The sequence below is a fragment of the Diceros bicornis genome, chromosome 15 (genome assembly GCF_020826845.1).
Source record: "Diceros bicornis minor isolate mBicDic1 chromosome 15, mDicBic1.mat.cur, whole genome shotgun sequence".
Classification (NCBI taxonomy): Eukaryota; Metazoa; Chordata; class Mammalia; order Perissodactyla; family Rhinocerotidae; genus Diceros; species Diceros bicornis.
The window spans coordinates 22,753,701-22,767,976 of NC_080754.1; the positions used below are offsets into that span (position 1 = coordinate 22,753,701).

Genomic DNA, 14,276 nt, shown 5'->3' on the forward strand with positions numbered 1-14,276 from the left:
TCATTTCACAGATACTGAGTCCCACCTCAATTTACTTGGTTGTCTTGAGGCTTCAACTATCGGATAGGCTCAAGAAAAATTTTTGTAGATTACCTGGCATTTTTTTTTGTTAAGGTGGGAGCAACAGTTTCATGTAGCTTTCAACATTCTTAGTGAAACCAGAATTCTCATCTACTTATTTTTACAGATGAATTTTATACATTTCTTTTCCAATTATAAATAAAAATTACACTAGAATTTTACTAAACTTAGCTTTGGAGGAATGGACAACATTATACTATTTGATCTTCCCATCCAGAAATACTGGTATTTCTACTCATTTATACAAAATGCACACTCCAGGTTCCTTATGATATGGAGTCCATGATTTGTTAATTGGTTCCTCATGACATGGAGTCCACGATCTGTTAATTGATTTTAACTTAAATTCCATATTGTTACAAACACAAATACAGGTAGCTTCTGGTATTAAAACACAGTTAAAGATAAACAGGGAAATCAGAAATTATTAGGTTGAAATCAAATAATCATGTAGGTACCTACAATCATAACAGAAATTAGACATTATATTTAGCTGTGAGATTCCTAGGAGACAAGACAAAAAGGGATATAGTGGGTTACGTAGTTCTCATAGTTTAACAGAAAGATTGCAATTTTATCTGGAGAAATTTTTCTTGCATTGAATTCTAGGATTTTTTAATGTAGTTCTTTTTAGAAATAACAAGGTAGAAATTGAGTTCAAACACTGTTTTGTAGAAAATAGACAAATATCCTTCAATTGACCATTTCTTTTCCTCACCTTAATAAAGGCCAGGAGCACACTTCCTATATTAACAGAAAAACAAGAATCTAAATAATAAATGTGAAAAGTTGAAGTAATTCTGACAAGTTTTTCAGAACTGTTGAAAATATTTATTTAGAAAACATGTTTAGTTGGAAAACAGCAGAAGCAAAAACATATATATATATATCACATTTCATATAAGCAATAGAATGCCATGCTGTTTAGTTCCACGATAAACAGCACCCCAATTTGTGTGTGTGGCCAGGGATGGGTGTGTGGTAAAAAATAAAAAGAGAACTAAGATAGAGGTAGAAGATAACTCTGCTTACTGCTTGCAAGTCTTGTTCGGAGAGGAACCTCTGGAAAACCATGAGTTAAGATAGCTCTAGTCTACTAGCAAGCCAGAGGCAGAACCAATATAATCTCCTGAAATATAAAATATGTGTAATTTCTCAGGGTAACTTCTTAAGGGGGTTTGGTTCCACCAATGAATAAAGTTCCTAACTCTACACTAAGCTCATCCTTTGGGACATCAATCTCATCTCCTGCTTCTTCTCCAAGCTTCTTCCACCAGGGTGCTTGTATGTGCTTCAGGGTGGTGAGATGGGCCTGCTTGGCCTTGGCTGCCACAGGCCTGGATCTACTCAGGAAGAGCTCAGGTTCTTTCCCTTCTGCCTCCTTCAGACTTGGTGCCTCTGTAGTAAACAGAAAATAAACAGGTGAGTAGAAGAGTTCTACACCAAACAAATAGGAACTTGGAAACTACACAGTTGGACCTCTGAAATAGTAGGCAGGAACAGGGTTCCAACTCTGAATCTATTATCACTGCTAGCTAGAGATGGCGCATGACTATTCATAAGTTGTAGCTGTGACTGGCATCAACTGCCCCCCGTACCCCATTCTGTACTTAAAAGAAAAGAATAAAAAATGATGTAGATTTTTTGGGGGCTGGCCCTGTGGCGCAGTGGTTAAGTTCATGCACTCCACTTTGGCGGCCTGGGTTCGCAGGTTTGGATCCCAGGCATGGACCTACACCACTCATCAGCAACGCTGTGGCGGCAACCCGCATACATAGTAGAGCAAGACTGGTACAGATGTTAGCTCAGGGCTAATCTTCCCCAAGCAAAAAAAAAGAGGAAGACTGGCAACAGATGTTTAGCTCAGGGCAAATCTTCCTCAAGCAAAAAAAAAGAGGAAGATTGGCAACAGATGTTAGCTCAAGGCAAATCTTCCTCAGGAAAAAAAGAAAGATGTAGACTTTTTTAGATGGCTTAAAGAACAAGAACTTTTAAAATAACAGCGAAACCCCATCCTATAGATGAGAGGATCAGTTATAGCCATCTACCCATTCAAAAATACAAACTTTGCAAGTAATGGCATTAAATAGAGAACCCTGGCCCTTCCTATGCCACATATACTAAAAGTGTTTCAGAGGCTGACTGAAGCACTGTGGCTTCATGGATGGGAACTCTCATTAAATGCACCAGTGGTTATGAGGAGCAGATGAAAGCAATTCATTAAAAATTATAAAATGGCACTGTAACTACTGTCATCTACTTCTAAAATATGATCAAAAGCTTCTGAGACTACATAACAGAACCTGGCTAGTAGGGCTCAGTATCTTTAAAATTAATAACTTTGTCTGAGTTGATACACGTGAATGATAGCAAGGCTGGGGGAAGCAGTCTAGAAGGAGGTTATGGGATCTACATCATTTGAAAACATTGTGTACTAGTATGATCTAGATTTAGAAATTTCTAAGGACAGAAGATGGGCTAATAGACCATTAAATGGAGTTTTCCCTCTGAAGATTTTGGATGTCACAAAATCTTGCATAGGTTGTTCTTTTTTTGGAAACAAAAATGGAATGAGCACATACTCAGTAACTGTTCAATGTTGGTGCTGATCTGGGCCATCAGAGCCTCCCTGTGCTGCTGGGCTCTCTCTTCCAGGGCCCTGCCCATGAAGTAGTGCTGCAGCCGTTCTTGTGCTTGGGAATGAAGCTCCCTGCTGGTCACTTCTGACATCGGAGAGCCCTGGGAACAGAGGACAGGAACAACATATATATCAAAGTTTCTTTCACCCAACCACTTAGCCGAGGTTCCAGAATGCTTAGCTGTCTCTCACTTTTCAATTGAATATTATGATTGATGTCTACCTTGTACTCTTGTGCAAGCAATAAATAGCTTCTTAAAAGCAGCTTTAGATGAAAATGCAGTTGGGAAAGTTTCTTTTTGGTATCCTTCCATACCTTACTTCCCCACACAATGTGGCATTCTGGTAGAAGAGATACGATGGAGAGATCATACTGAAAATTACAAATGGTTTGGTAAAGACCCCGGGCTGGAAGAGGAGTAACAAGGCCAACTCTTTTGTTCTGGACCCCACCAGATAGAGTATCTTACTTCTCATCCTATCCCCACTCCCAAACTTACCTAATGTTATATGTCATATTATCTAATATTATAATATTTTAACTACTGATTTCATTGAACAAGGGACAAAACCAGCCAAAGGACCATACTCTTTTGGCTAGCCAGCTACTTTAAAGGAACTTAAGTAATTAGTTTGGACAAGGATGAAATAATCTTAACTTTGAAGCTGATAAAGCTTCTGACACCACAGCTTTCTCAAATATTCCACTTCCTAGATCTTGGAGGCAGCCCTATTCCAGTTAACACTCTACTTTTCAGCCACAGAATTTTAAACACCTACACTAGAGTATGGCTAAAGCAGCACTTCCTTTTTTTAAATAAGAGTATGCATCAAAATAACACATAGTGCATTAAAAAAAATAGAGATCAAAGATCTAAAATGTAAGAGCTAAAGCTATAAAACTTTTAGAAGAAAAGATAGCAGAAAAACTTCATGACATTGGATTTGGCAGTGATTTCTTGGATATGATACTGAAAGCACAGGTAAAAAAAGAAAAAATAGACAAATTGTATTTCTTCAAATTAAAAGCTTTTGTGCATCAAAAGACATTATCAATAGAGTAAAAAGACAGCCCACAGAATGGGAGAAAATATTTCCAAATCATATATCTGATAAGGGATTAATATTCAGAATACATAGGGAACTCTTAAAACTCAACAACAAAAAACAACCTGATTTAAAAACAGGCAAAGGACTTGACTAGACACTTCTCCAAAAAACATATATAACTGGCAAATAAATACATGAAAAGATGTTCAAAATCACTAATCATTAGGGAAATACAAACCCAAATCACAATACCTCTTCACACCCATCAGAATGTAAAAACAAAAAATGTTGGTGCGGATGTGAACGCAGTCTTGCTGATGCAGTATGGAAAATAACTGACTTGAAGCAAAGTCTTTACTACTGACTATACTTCTATGGCCCATGTAATTATAAGAAGACTCCAAATCCATGAACTCTACGGTAAAGCAACTGCATTACCTTATACCAATAAGACATGTACATATACATCTGAGACACTGCTTTGTTGGTGAATATCATGCACTGAAATAATGTAGCACTGATATCATGGCCTACATACTGGATGTCTTCTGACATAGTCATCCACTTGTCGCTTCAGTTCAACTCTGCGTGCATCAGTGAGTTCTCTGAGTCCTTGCCAATGAGCAAATAGTTTCTTTTTCTTACGGCACTTTGCTAGGAATTTAAGAGCCTGAAAAAAAAGAGAGATTTGTGATTTTTCTTCCCTAAAAGAACTATTTTCTTCTTACAACAACATATAGTAGCAACCACACTGTAACAGTTAATTCTGAGTGTATATGGGGAGAGGGATGGGATTGTGACAGGGGTGAGGGCGGACAATGACTTTTTAATTATATTCTTCTGTAGTGTTTTAATATTTTTAAAGGATATATTCATGTACTATTTGTACAGTAAGCAATAAAGAGGAAAATATAAGAAATACGCATTGGATTATAGTCTCAATTCTAGTCCCTTATAAACTGTATGATTTTGAGTAAGTCACTTGATCTCTATAGGACATGTTCTATGTCTACAGAAAACAAGGACCCCAATTCTACTTAGCCTACAGGATTATAAAGATCAAAGAGACAGTATATAAGAAAAAGCTTGGTAAATGAATGTTCTTCCTCATGTCCTTCAGAAAGGACTCTTGGTAAAACAAGAAATTTTGTAACAGAAAATATTTGAAATTATTATACCCAACTTTTTTTTTCATTCTTCTCCTTTCTTTGTAATTTTTATTTTCATCAAAGTTACATGCTCACATTGTTTAAGGCAAGGGTTGGCAAATTATGGCCACAGGCCAAATCCAGCCTACAGCCTGTTTTTGAATGGCCGGAGAGTGAACAATGGTTTTGCACATTTTATATGGTTACAAATTTCAAAAGGAAAAGAATATTTTGCGATGTATAAAGTATACGAAATTCAAAATTCAGTGTCTCCAAATAACGTTTTATGGAATCACAGTCATGCTCATTTGTTTACATACCGTCTACAGCTTCCTTTGTGCTACAACTGTAGAGGTGAATAGTTGCAAGAGACCACATGGCCTGCAAATCCTAAAATATTTCACTGTTGAACACTTTCCAAAAAAGTGTTGATGTAATTCTATTGTTTAACATGTCAGTTTTACAAGAATTATTAATAAAAAAGCTATTTAGTCTCTGCCCACTTATCCTGCCCCCTCCCCCAAAGACAACAACTTTAACACTTTGGGTTTTCCTTTTATGTTTATCTCTATCTACTTTTCTTTGATTTTCCAGATATAAGCATTTTCTATTGACTTTCTTGAACGGAAGGTAAGGATTTAGCGCTCTTTTGCTGCTTGCACTCCTACATACTTGCTATATCTTCAAACCTCCAACATTATTATATCAATTTTAGTTAATGTTGTGTTTACATAATTATGACTACATATAAGGCTATCATTTTTGAGCCATATAGTATATGATGATTACTTTTCCTTCCTTGCACATTTTTTATTTTCACTGGAATTAATATTCTATTGTTTTCCTGTGCTTAGTTTTCTATACACTTACCACCGATTATATACCACAAACACTGCCCTAATTGTCAATACATTAAAACACATCAGGCATTCTATCAAATTCATGTTCTTGGACACACATTTTCTAGAGCTTTCTGACCTGCTCCAATCTGGACTGACTGTTCTCTATGACTGGTGCATAGCTGTCATCCTGAGGTCTCCATTCACCATCATCTTGGTGCCTCCTTTCCATCTTTCCTTTCTGTTTCCTGGATTCCATGTTGTCTCTTGCTTGGGTTATTCCTTTGTTTTAGAGACTTTGTGATGCATAAAAATGTCTTTAGGGGCCGGCCCGCTGGCGCAAGCGGTTGGGTGCGCGCGCTCCGCTGTCGCGGCCCAGGGTTCGCTGGTTCAGATCCCGGGCGCGCACCGACGCACTGCTTGGCAAGCCATGCTGTGGCGGCGTCCCATATAAAGTGGAGGAAGATGGGCATGGATGTTAGCCCAGGGCCGTCTTCCTCAGCAAAAAAAAAAGAGGAGGATTGGCGGATGTTAGCACAGGGCTGATCTCCTCACAAAAAAAAAAAAAATGTCTTTAGTTTATCTTTACTTTTAACTGATGGTTTGGTTGGGTATAGAATTCTAGCTGGAAATCATTTTCCCTCAAACATGTGACAGCCTTACTCCAGTACCTTTTAGCTTCCAGTGATGCTACTGAGAAGTATTTTTGTCCCCAGAGTATTTCATAGTAATGTGAAATAAATGTGAGTGTGCTTCTGTCATTGTATTGGACATTTAGTCAGTCCTTTTAATCTAAAACTCCTGACATTCAGTTCTGGGAAATCTTGAATTATTTGATTTCCTCTCCTCAGGTTTTTTTTTTTGTATTCTTTGTTTCAAATGTTTGGATGTTTGACTCCTGGACTGGTTATCTTTTCTTTCCTAGGAGATTTCCCAAACCTTCTTTCCCAGCCCTTTTATTATGTCTTTTATGTTTCCTGTTAAATTTTATTCTATTTGTTACCTCCTATGTAGCATCTTAGTTTTGTTTCATGTATTATTTTCCCTTAAGTCTGTGAGGAATTAATAGACTTTTAAAAGTTTTCTTATTCCTGCAATATCTTTATTTCTACCAAGTAGTTTATTCTGTTTGTTTTGGTCTTACCTTTCCTCAGATGTACAGTGATACTTTCAGCCGATATTTAAGAGTAGGCAGTAAAAAGCTGTTTAAAAATTCTGAGCAGGTGTGTAGGGTTTATCTATTGTGTACTTCAACCTAGGGTGCTGAACTGGGCTGTTTTGTTGGGGTACCCCATTGTGAGTATACTTATGACTTTTCTCTTGGGCTGTTTAGATTTCCCAAAGAAAATGCTTTCAATTTACTGTTTGCAGGATATAAGCCTCACTGTACTCCGGGAGCTGAGAAGAAAAAAAGGGCTGGAGGTCTTCACATTCAGTATATAAAATTTCCCTAATATTCCCATTTTTAGTATGGTACTCGAGCTTTCAACTATGCTTGCATCCTCCTGTTGAGAGACCTCTCCTTCTATTCTCTTTACTTGATTTTTCTTCCTTGTTTCTCCTTCTCTCTCTTCTCTACCTCCTGTTTTTAGTATCACCCTACCACTTATGATGCTATGCTGGGAACTTCAGAGTAAAGGTTCCAGAACAAAGGAATCTCTGCTCCTGTATCAGAAAAGCCCACCTTGACTTTTCTCTCTGTCTTTTCCTCATTCTTTGTCATTTCAGGACTCTCTGAAATTGTATTTATCTCCCAGTTTTTATTTATTTTCTCAACTGCCAATGGTTTGTTTCACTAAGTGCTTTTGTGGTTGGTCTGTGATGGATATGTATAATAGTGCTGTAGTAATTTTCTGCTATAATCAAGTAGCAAGTATTAGCTATCCTTCTGGCTCTAGAGACCAGACACCAGCAACCATCACATTCCTTCTGAGCTTCCTAAGAGATGAGAAAGCAAGAGAAGAAAATCCTGGAGCATTAAAAGGGAAAAGGCAGCTAACTTTTACCTCAAATTTAATTTCAACACTAAATCAACTACAGAGAACTCCAACTTGTCTATGCAAGTAACGATGTATAATTTGAAATTAGCAAGTTTACATAAGATTTTCTCTATTTTTAGCTACCTGAGAAACAGTGCCTCTGCTTTTACACAAAGTAAGGGAGAGACAGAAGGTAAAGAACAGTTCTTCCTCTACCAAGGACATTAATAACCAGTTCCTCCTGAGACACAAGTTCATTGAAATGATATTCCTACTCCTTTCTGTTAAACTGATGAATTATTATTTCCTTTTCTTTCTTACCAAGGTCAATTGCAGTGCTAATAGAAATATGATGCAAGTCACATATGTAATTTTAAATTTTCAAGTAGGCACATTAAAAAAGTAAAAAGAAATAGGTGAAATTAATATTTTGCAAATACCGATTTATGTAAACATATTATAACTCAACATATGTAAAATATTAGCATTTCAACATGTAATCAATATAAAAAATTATTAATGAGATAGTTTACACTTTTTTTTTCCATGCTAAGTCTTCAAAATCTGATAGGTATTTTACATTTACAACACATCTCAATTTGGACTAGCTACATGTGAAGTACTCAATAGCCACATGTGGTTAGTGGCTACTGTATTGGATAGGGTAAGCCTAGAATATATCTTAGAAATAGATGATTCAAAAATATGGTAAAATGTGTCCTTTACTGACCATTGCCCTGTTCTAATTTTCTCTATTACATTCCTTTTTCTTCTCTCTGTACTTTATCATTTTTCTTTCTCTTTTCCCTCTTTGAAAATAATCCTCTTTTTTCTTTTTCTATTTTCTATATTTCTATTTCTGAAGTCTAGTTTTGCTTTGATTTCACTGTTATTTTTACTAGTGAGCTGCAAAGACTATAAACAAGACCTTGACACATCCCTTTTTGTTCTTACTTCAATGGAGACCGATACTCCTTTTTTTGGGTGGGGAAGATATGAGGCAGACGTGACTTCTTTTCCTCTTATGCCAAAGGAAAGCATGAAAATCCAAACAACTATGTCTTCACAGCCCACAGATATCTTCCTTTGATGACCCCTGCTTCTCTCTCTGGGGAATGGTGGACAAACTGAGGTATCTCACTTAAGAATAGAGGACCCGGGCCGGCCCCATGGCTTAGGGGTTAAGCGTGCGCGCTCCGCTGCCGGCGGCCAGGGTTTGGATCCCGGGTGCGCACCGACGCACCGCTCCTCTGGCCATGCTGAGGCCGCGTCCCACATGCAGCAACTAGAAGGATGTGCAGCTATGACAGACAACTATCTACTGGGGCTTTGGGGGAAAAATAAATAAATAAAATCTTTAACAAAAAAAAAAAAAAAAGAAGAAGAATAGAGGACCCTTTTACAAAGTACCGGGCTTATCTAAATCAGGCAAGGTAGTAAGTCAACTTAATAAGGACTCAGTTGATTCTTTGACAGGAAAGAGTTTAAAAAGGAGGCAGCCATGAGGTAAAAGTATTAGAATAGAACCAAGGATTTCTCTAAAGGAAGTGTCTCCAACACTGATATCCACAGGGTAATGCTTAGATGGCCTTGTTTAGCAGAGGGTAAACAGCAGGTGTGGGTGTGATTCAGTGATGGTGCAGGACTGTTTGTTGCAGATATAGCCTGAGATCCCTAGAAAAGCCTGAGGAAGAAGGAAGTGGTAGACATCTCTTTCCATTTCCCTAGTACTTTACTCTGTTTTTTAAATGGTTTTAAAAAATCTTGGTAAAAGGTTATTCACAGAAAATTCAACAGACTGTTCAAAATCTATTACTGTGAAAAAGTGAAACTGACCTGAAGTTCAACAATAAGAAATTGTAAAATTAAATGCTATATGACCTGAAGTCCTAATATGAAAGTTAACCACATATAAGTGAATAACTGGCTATTAGGAAACTGGCCATTAAATGAAATAAATAGCCTTGTGCTGTGCTCTTTCAAGGCAGTAAAATATTACTATGCTCCAGATAAGTCCCAGGAAAATTATTATTTAAGAATACTATTCTATAATTCAAGAATTATAATGATCTAATTATATCTAATACATTTTCTGTGCATTAAAAAACATCAAATATGATATGTTGCACTTGCATGGGACTTTGTAATTTACAAAATACTTTCCCATAAATCAGATCATCTGATCCACATAACAACTGAGTGAAAAAGGTAGGGTAGACATCCATTCACATATCAAACACATGCAGAGAGCTGACAACAATAAATAAGACTTAGTTCCTTATCCTTGAGATGCTCACAGCCCAAGTAAGAAAGAAAAAAAATTAACAAATAACAACATTGCAGTATGGTAAATGTACAAGGGTCTATGGAAGTACTAAGGACTGAGTATCTAAATCAGTTTGGCCAGGGGTAAGGAGGTTCTTATTTTATAGAGGAAGAAACTAAGGCTCAAAAGAGCTAAGTGACTTGACCAAGACTTTACAGCAGGTAAATAGCAAAGTTAGGTTTGAACCCATGTTTTTATCTCCTAATCTAGTATTCTTTTTACTACATTAGACTCACTGCTCTTTGAAGTGTGACAGCTGCTTTATACTCCGTGAGAGATGGCCTCTGTTGGCGAAAATTTTTCCTTTCCCTGTACCCTCTCCAATGTTTCTGGATAATCAATGCTGATTTATCTTCTATTTCCCGATTATGTTTTTCCACTTGGCCTAAAAAGATGACAGACACTATTACAACATACTCACTTCTATGCTTTCTCAAGTTCTGGAATCAGGACAATGATAGTAACAACAATCTCGCAGAATTTTTATTTTTTTCAGTATTGTTCACTGATTATCCCAATTCTATTATTTTACAATGGCTCTAAGATTTTAGCAACAAAGAGCTCCAAAGCGTTCTCAGATTATGGAGTTTCTTTAGAGTAAAAACTCATATAATTTCTTGTCAGAGGAATGAAAAAGGGCTGAAAATCTAATAGCAAGAACATTTAGAAAAAAGAATCACAAGAACATGTTTAGGAAGTCATTCAGTACCACCAGAAGGAAAGGGCAAAACGTGTGTATGTGTTATCTACTCTGCGTGCTTCTAAATTTCTCTTCAGTCACTCACTTGGTTCTACAGATTACTTTCTTTTTACTTTCTAGGTATTGGTCAGCATATAGCCCAGGGTTCACAGTAGCTAAGTGATAGAAAAGGAAGTAGAAGGTAACAATAAAAAAGGATGTATTTGAGAGAGTACAAAAAATTGACAGGATTTAATGACCGACTGGATATGGAGGTGAGAGAGGGAAAGAACTTTAGGATGTCTCACAGATGGGAAACTGAGTAGATTGTTAGTACAATGATCTGAGACGGGGAAGAGAGAGATAGGAAATCAGTGAGGGGAGATAAGGACTAGTTTCTGGGATGCCTGTGTATATCTAAGTAAAGCTACCCAATAGGCAGCTGGCTACAAAGCTGAGTTGTGCAATGTAGTAGACACTAGCCACAAATGGCTACTCAAATTTAAATAAAGTAAAATTAAAAATTTAGGTCCTCAAGTGCACTAGCCACATTTCAAGTACTCAACAGCCACCTCTAGCCAATGGCTACGGTATTGGAGAGTGCAGATATAGAACATTTCATTTTGTAGAAAGTTCTATCAGGCAGTGCTGGTCTAGAGCTTAGAAGAGAGGATGAGGATGCAGACAAGATCTCAGAGTGGTAAGCACTTAGTCGGTAGTTAAAGCTACAGTTATGGATGGGATACCCTAGGAAAAGCAACATGAGAATAACGGGGTGAGGATGGAACCATGGGGAGCATCTATATTTAAGGGAAAGAGAAATAAGAGGCTAGTGAAGGACACTGGGAATGAGTAGTAGCAGAGGAAGGGAAGAATGCAAAAAGAATCTTGAAACTACCCAGATTTTCCCAGATTACACTTTAATTTCAACTTAGTGTGTCAAAGGTGGCAAGAATGTGTCATAAGGTCTGTGCTGGAGTATAAGTAAAGTTCTGATGGCAGAATGTAGCAATATTCTAAGTCCTTACTTAAATTCAAGGGGATTCTTTCTTTATGTCACTGACAGTTATCTTTTAGCATAAATTTTTATGTTTACTAATTTATCTGAAAGAAAAGAAAAACCAGTATAGAGATTGCTCATCATCAATTAACAGACCTTAATCAGAAAAAATAGTAATTTTTTTTTCGACTCAAGAGATTTAATAAGGTTTATCTGAAAAAGGAGAAACAGAGAAATGGTCCAAATTAAATAAAGGAAATCGTCAGGTAGCTAGAAAATTTGGCTTATTAAATGATACCCTAACCATTCTTATTACATTTATAAAACTGATAATGCCACCCACCTGGATGAACTATTTCAAGCATACTCAGCCGTAATTCTCTGGAAAGTCTCATGGCTCTCTGTCTTTGAAGTTGCAATCGTAATCTGCGGTCTTCTTCTTCCTTCTGCCTATTTAGCTTCAGTAATATTTTTGTTCGTTTAGATCTGCGATGGAAACAAATAACTTACACACAATTTCCATAAATCATGTCTACCCAAGAAGTATATGAAAAAGTGCCTAACTTCACTAGTAATCATATAAATACAGACAGAAAAAAAATTTTTTTAAGATAATTCCTAGTGTTGTTAGAGTATGATGAAGTAAGTTTTCACGTGCTGCTGCTGTACCACCTTTCTGGAGAAATATCTGGATATATGCATCAAAAGTCTGAGAAATATTTAACATACAAATCAAAAGCCTTAAAAATGTCAACTAATTAATTCCATTTCTAATAATTTTCTTAAAAAAATCTGCTATGTATGTAAAACTTTATATTCTCTATAGCACTACAACAGCAACAAGCTGAAAACAAACTGTATGTTCCACAATAGTGAAATGGATAAATACTGGGGCCGGCCTGGTGGCGCAAGCAGTTAGGTGTGTGCGCTCCGCTGTGGCGGCCTGGAGTTTGCCGGTTTGGATCCCGGGCGCTGACCGACACACCACTTGTCGGACCATGATGTGGCAGCGTCCATATAAAGTGGAGGAAGATGGGCACGGATGTTAGCCCAGGGCCAGTCTTCCTCAGCAAAAAGAGGAGGATTGGCAGATGTTAGCGCAGGGCTGACCTTCCCCCCCTCCCCAAAAAAAAGGATAAATTACTGGTTCATTCACTGGATGAGACGCTATGAACTATGAAAAAATAAAAATTTCAAACAAACATTAAAATTTCAACAGGGATTTTCACTGCTTGGTGTGATTATGGATGATTTCAATTTTATTCCTATGTTTATTTTTCAACTATTGACTAATATTTTTATAACTGATTATAAAAATTTTCATGTGGCCACAAAAACTTTAATTAGCATTTCTGTATTATCTGCTTTTATTCACTGAAATTTCTCCTTAGCCATTTCTACCCATTTTTGCTTCCTACATCACTATATAAGGAGATCATAAGTATTAGTCTATAGTCAATATACTCAAAATGCCTTCAGATACACATAGAAAAAGAAACTAAAGAGGATAAGAAAAAAAAAACAGAATGCATTATTTATTTTATCTCTATGGACCTACTTTGCATGTGTCTCACTCAAGACCATTTCCTTTCTCTTAGATTCTTTTCTTAGAATTAAACTGTCAACAAGTGTGGTACCTTAGCTACAGCTTTGCAGTCCTAACAGGCAGGCATCATAATGGTGTAGTTAGAGAGGATTCTAATGATTTTTAACTCAATTTCTTTTGAAAAAGCAAAAACAATTAAGCATAATACAACTTTAAAAGGAAATATTTCAAAGCAGAGAAGGAAAACTCACAAAATTATTTTGATAAAATTTTGTGTGGGGGTGTCTGCATAGTTTTTGCTTGTTTTCTTACAATTTCTTAACTGCTACCAATTACAATTTAAGTTTTCTTTGGCTTTCCATTTAGGCCAGAGTTGAGGGTTTAATTGTTTCAAAACATCTTTCTTAACCCTATTATCAAAGGTCAAGAAGACCCTCAAGTATTTGTATACGCCAAAAGGAGAAGGGGTTCCAGAGAGGATGTAGGGTGAGTTGACTAGTTTCTAAGTATCTCTTGTTCCTCCTGAGAGTTGGAGATCAAGTAAGGGCCTTCCTCTTCCCAAAGAATGGCTGATGGCAACTTGCCTCACCTACAGAACTCCCCCTCCAAAAGTTCTGGGTTGTATAGCATGTCTATAAGAACGTTTTGTCCTTCACCTACTTAATGGAGGGTAAAAGAGAATGTGCCCCAAACAGAATCTCCTTTCAAAGTGACTAACAAAACACACCTCTGTTTCTAACTTCTATTTTACCATAGATTAATGTCTAATTACCAATTTTTTTTTGCTTTTTTTATTGATGTTTTAATAGTTTATAACATTGTGAAATTTGGGGTTGTACACTTTTGTTTGTCCATCACCATATATATGTCTCCCTTCAGCCCCTGTGCCCACCCGCTACCCCACTGCCCCTGGTAACCACAATACAGTTTTCTCTGTCCATGGGTTGGTTTATATTCCACATGAGTGAGATCATACAGTGTTTGTTTTTC

At 36.9% G+C, this 14,276-nt stretch overlaps 1 protein-coding gene across 4 annotated transcripts in view; it reads right to left on the reverse strand.

Annotated features, from left to right (window-relative positions):
* Nucleotides 1-895: 895 nt before the first annotated feature.
* IQCB1 (IQ motif containing B1) overlaps nt 896-14,276 on the reverse strand; it is a 45,500-nt gene continuing 32,119 nt past the window's right edge. For all 4 annotated transcript variants that reach the window (XM_058555889.1, XM_058555884.1, XM_058555885.1 and 1 more), the window contains 5 exons: nt 12,084-12,226; nt 10,298-10,446; nt 4,308-4,439; nt 2,664-2,820; nt 896-1,479 (listed from right to left, as the gene is read on the reverse strand). In XM_058555889.1, coding sequence (XP_058411872.1) covers nt 1,250-1,479; nt 2,664-2,820; nt 4,308-4,439; nt 10,298-10,446; nt 12,084-12,226 — 811 coding nt within the window. In that variant the 3' untranslated portion in view covers nt 896-1,249. The remainder of the gene's footprint in view (nt 1,480-2,663; nt 2,821-4,307; nt 4,440-10,297; nt 10,447-12,083; nt 12,227-14,276) is intronic.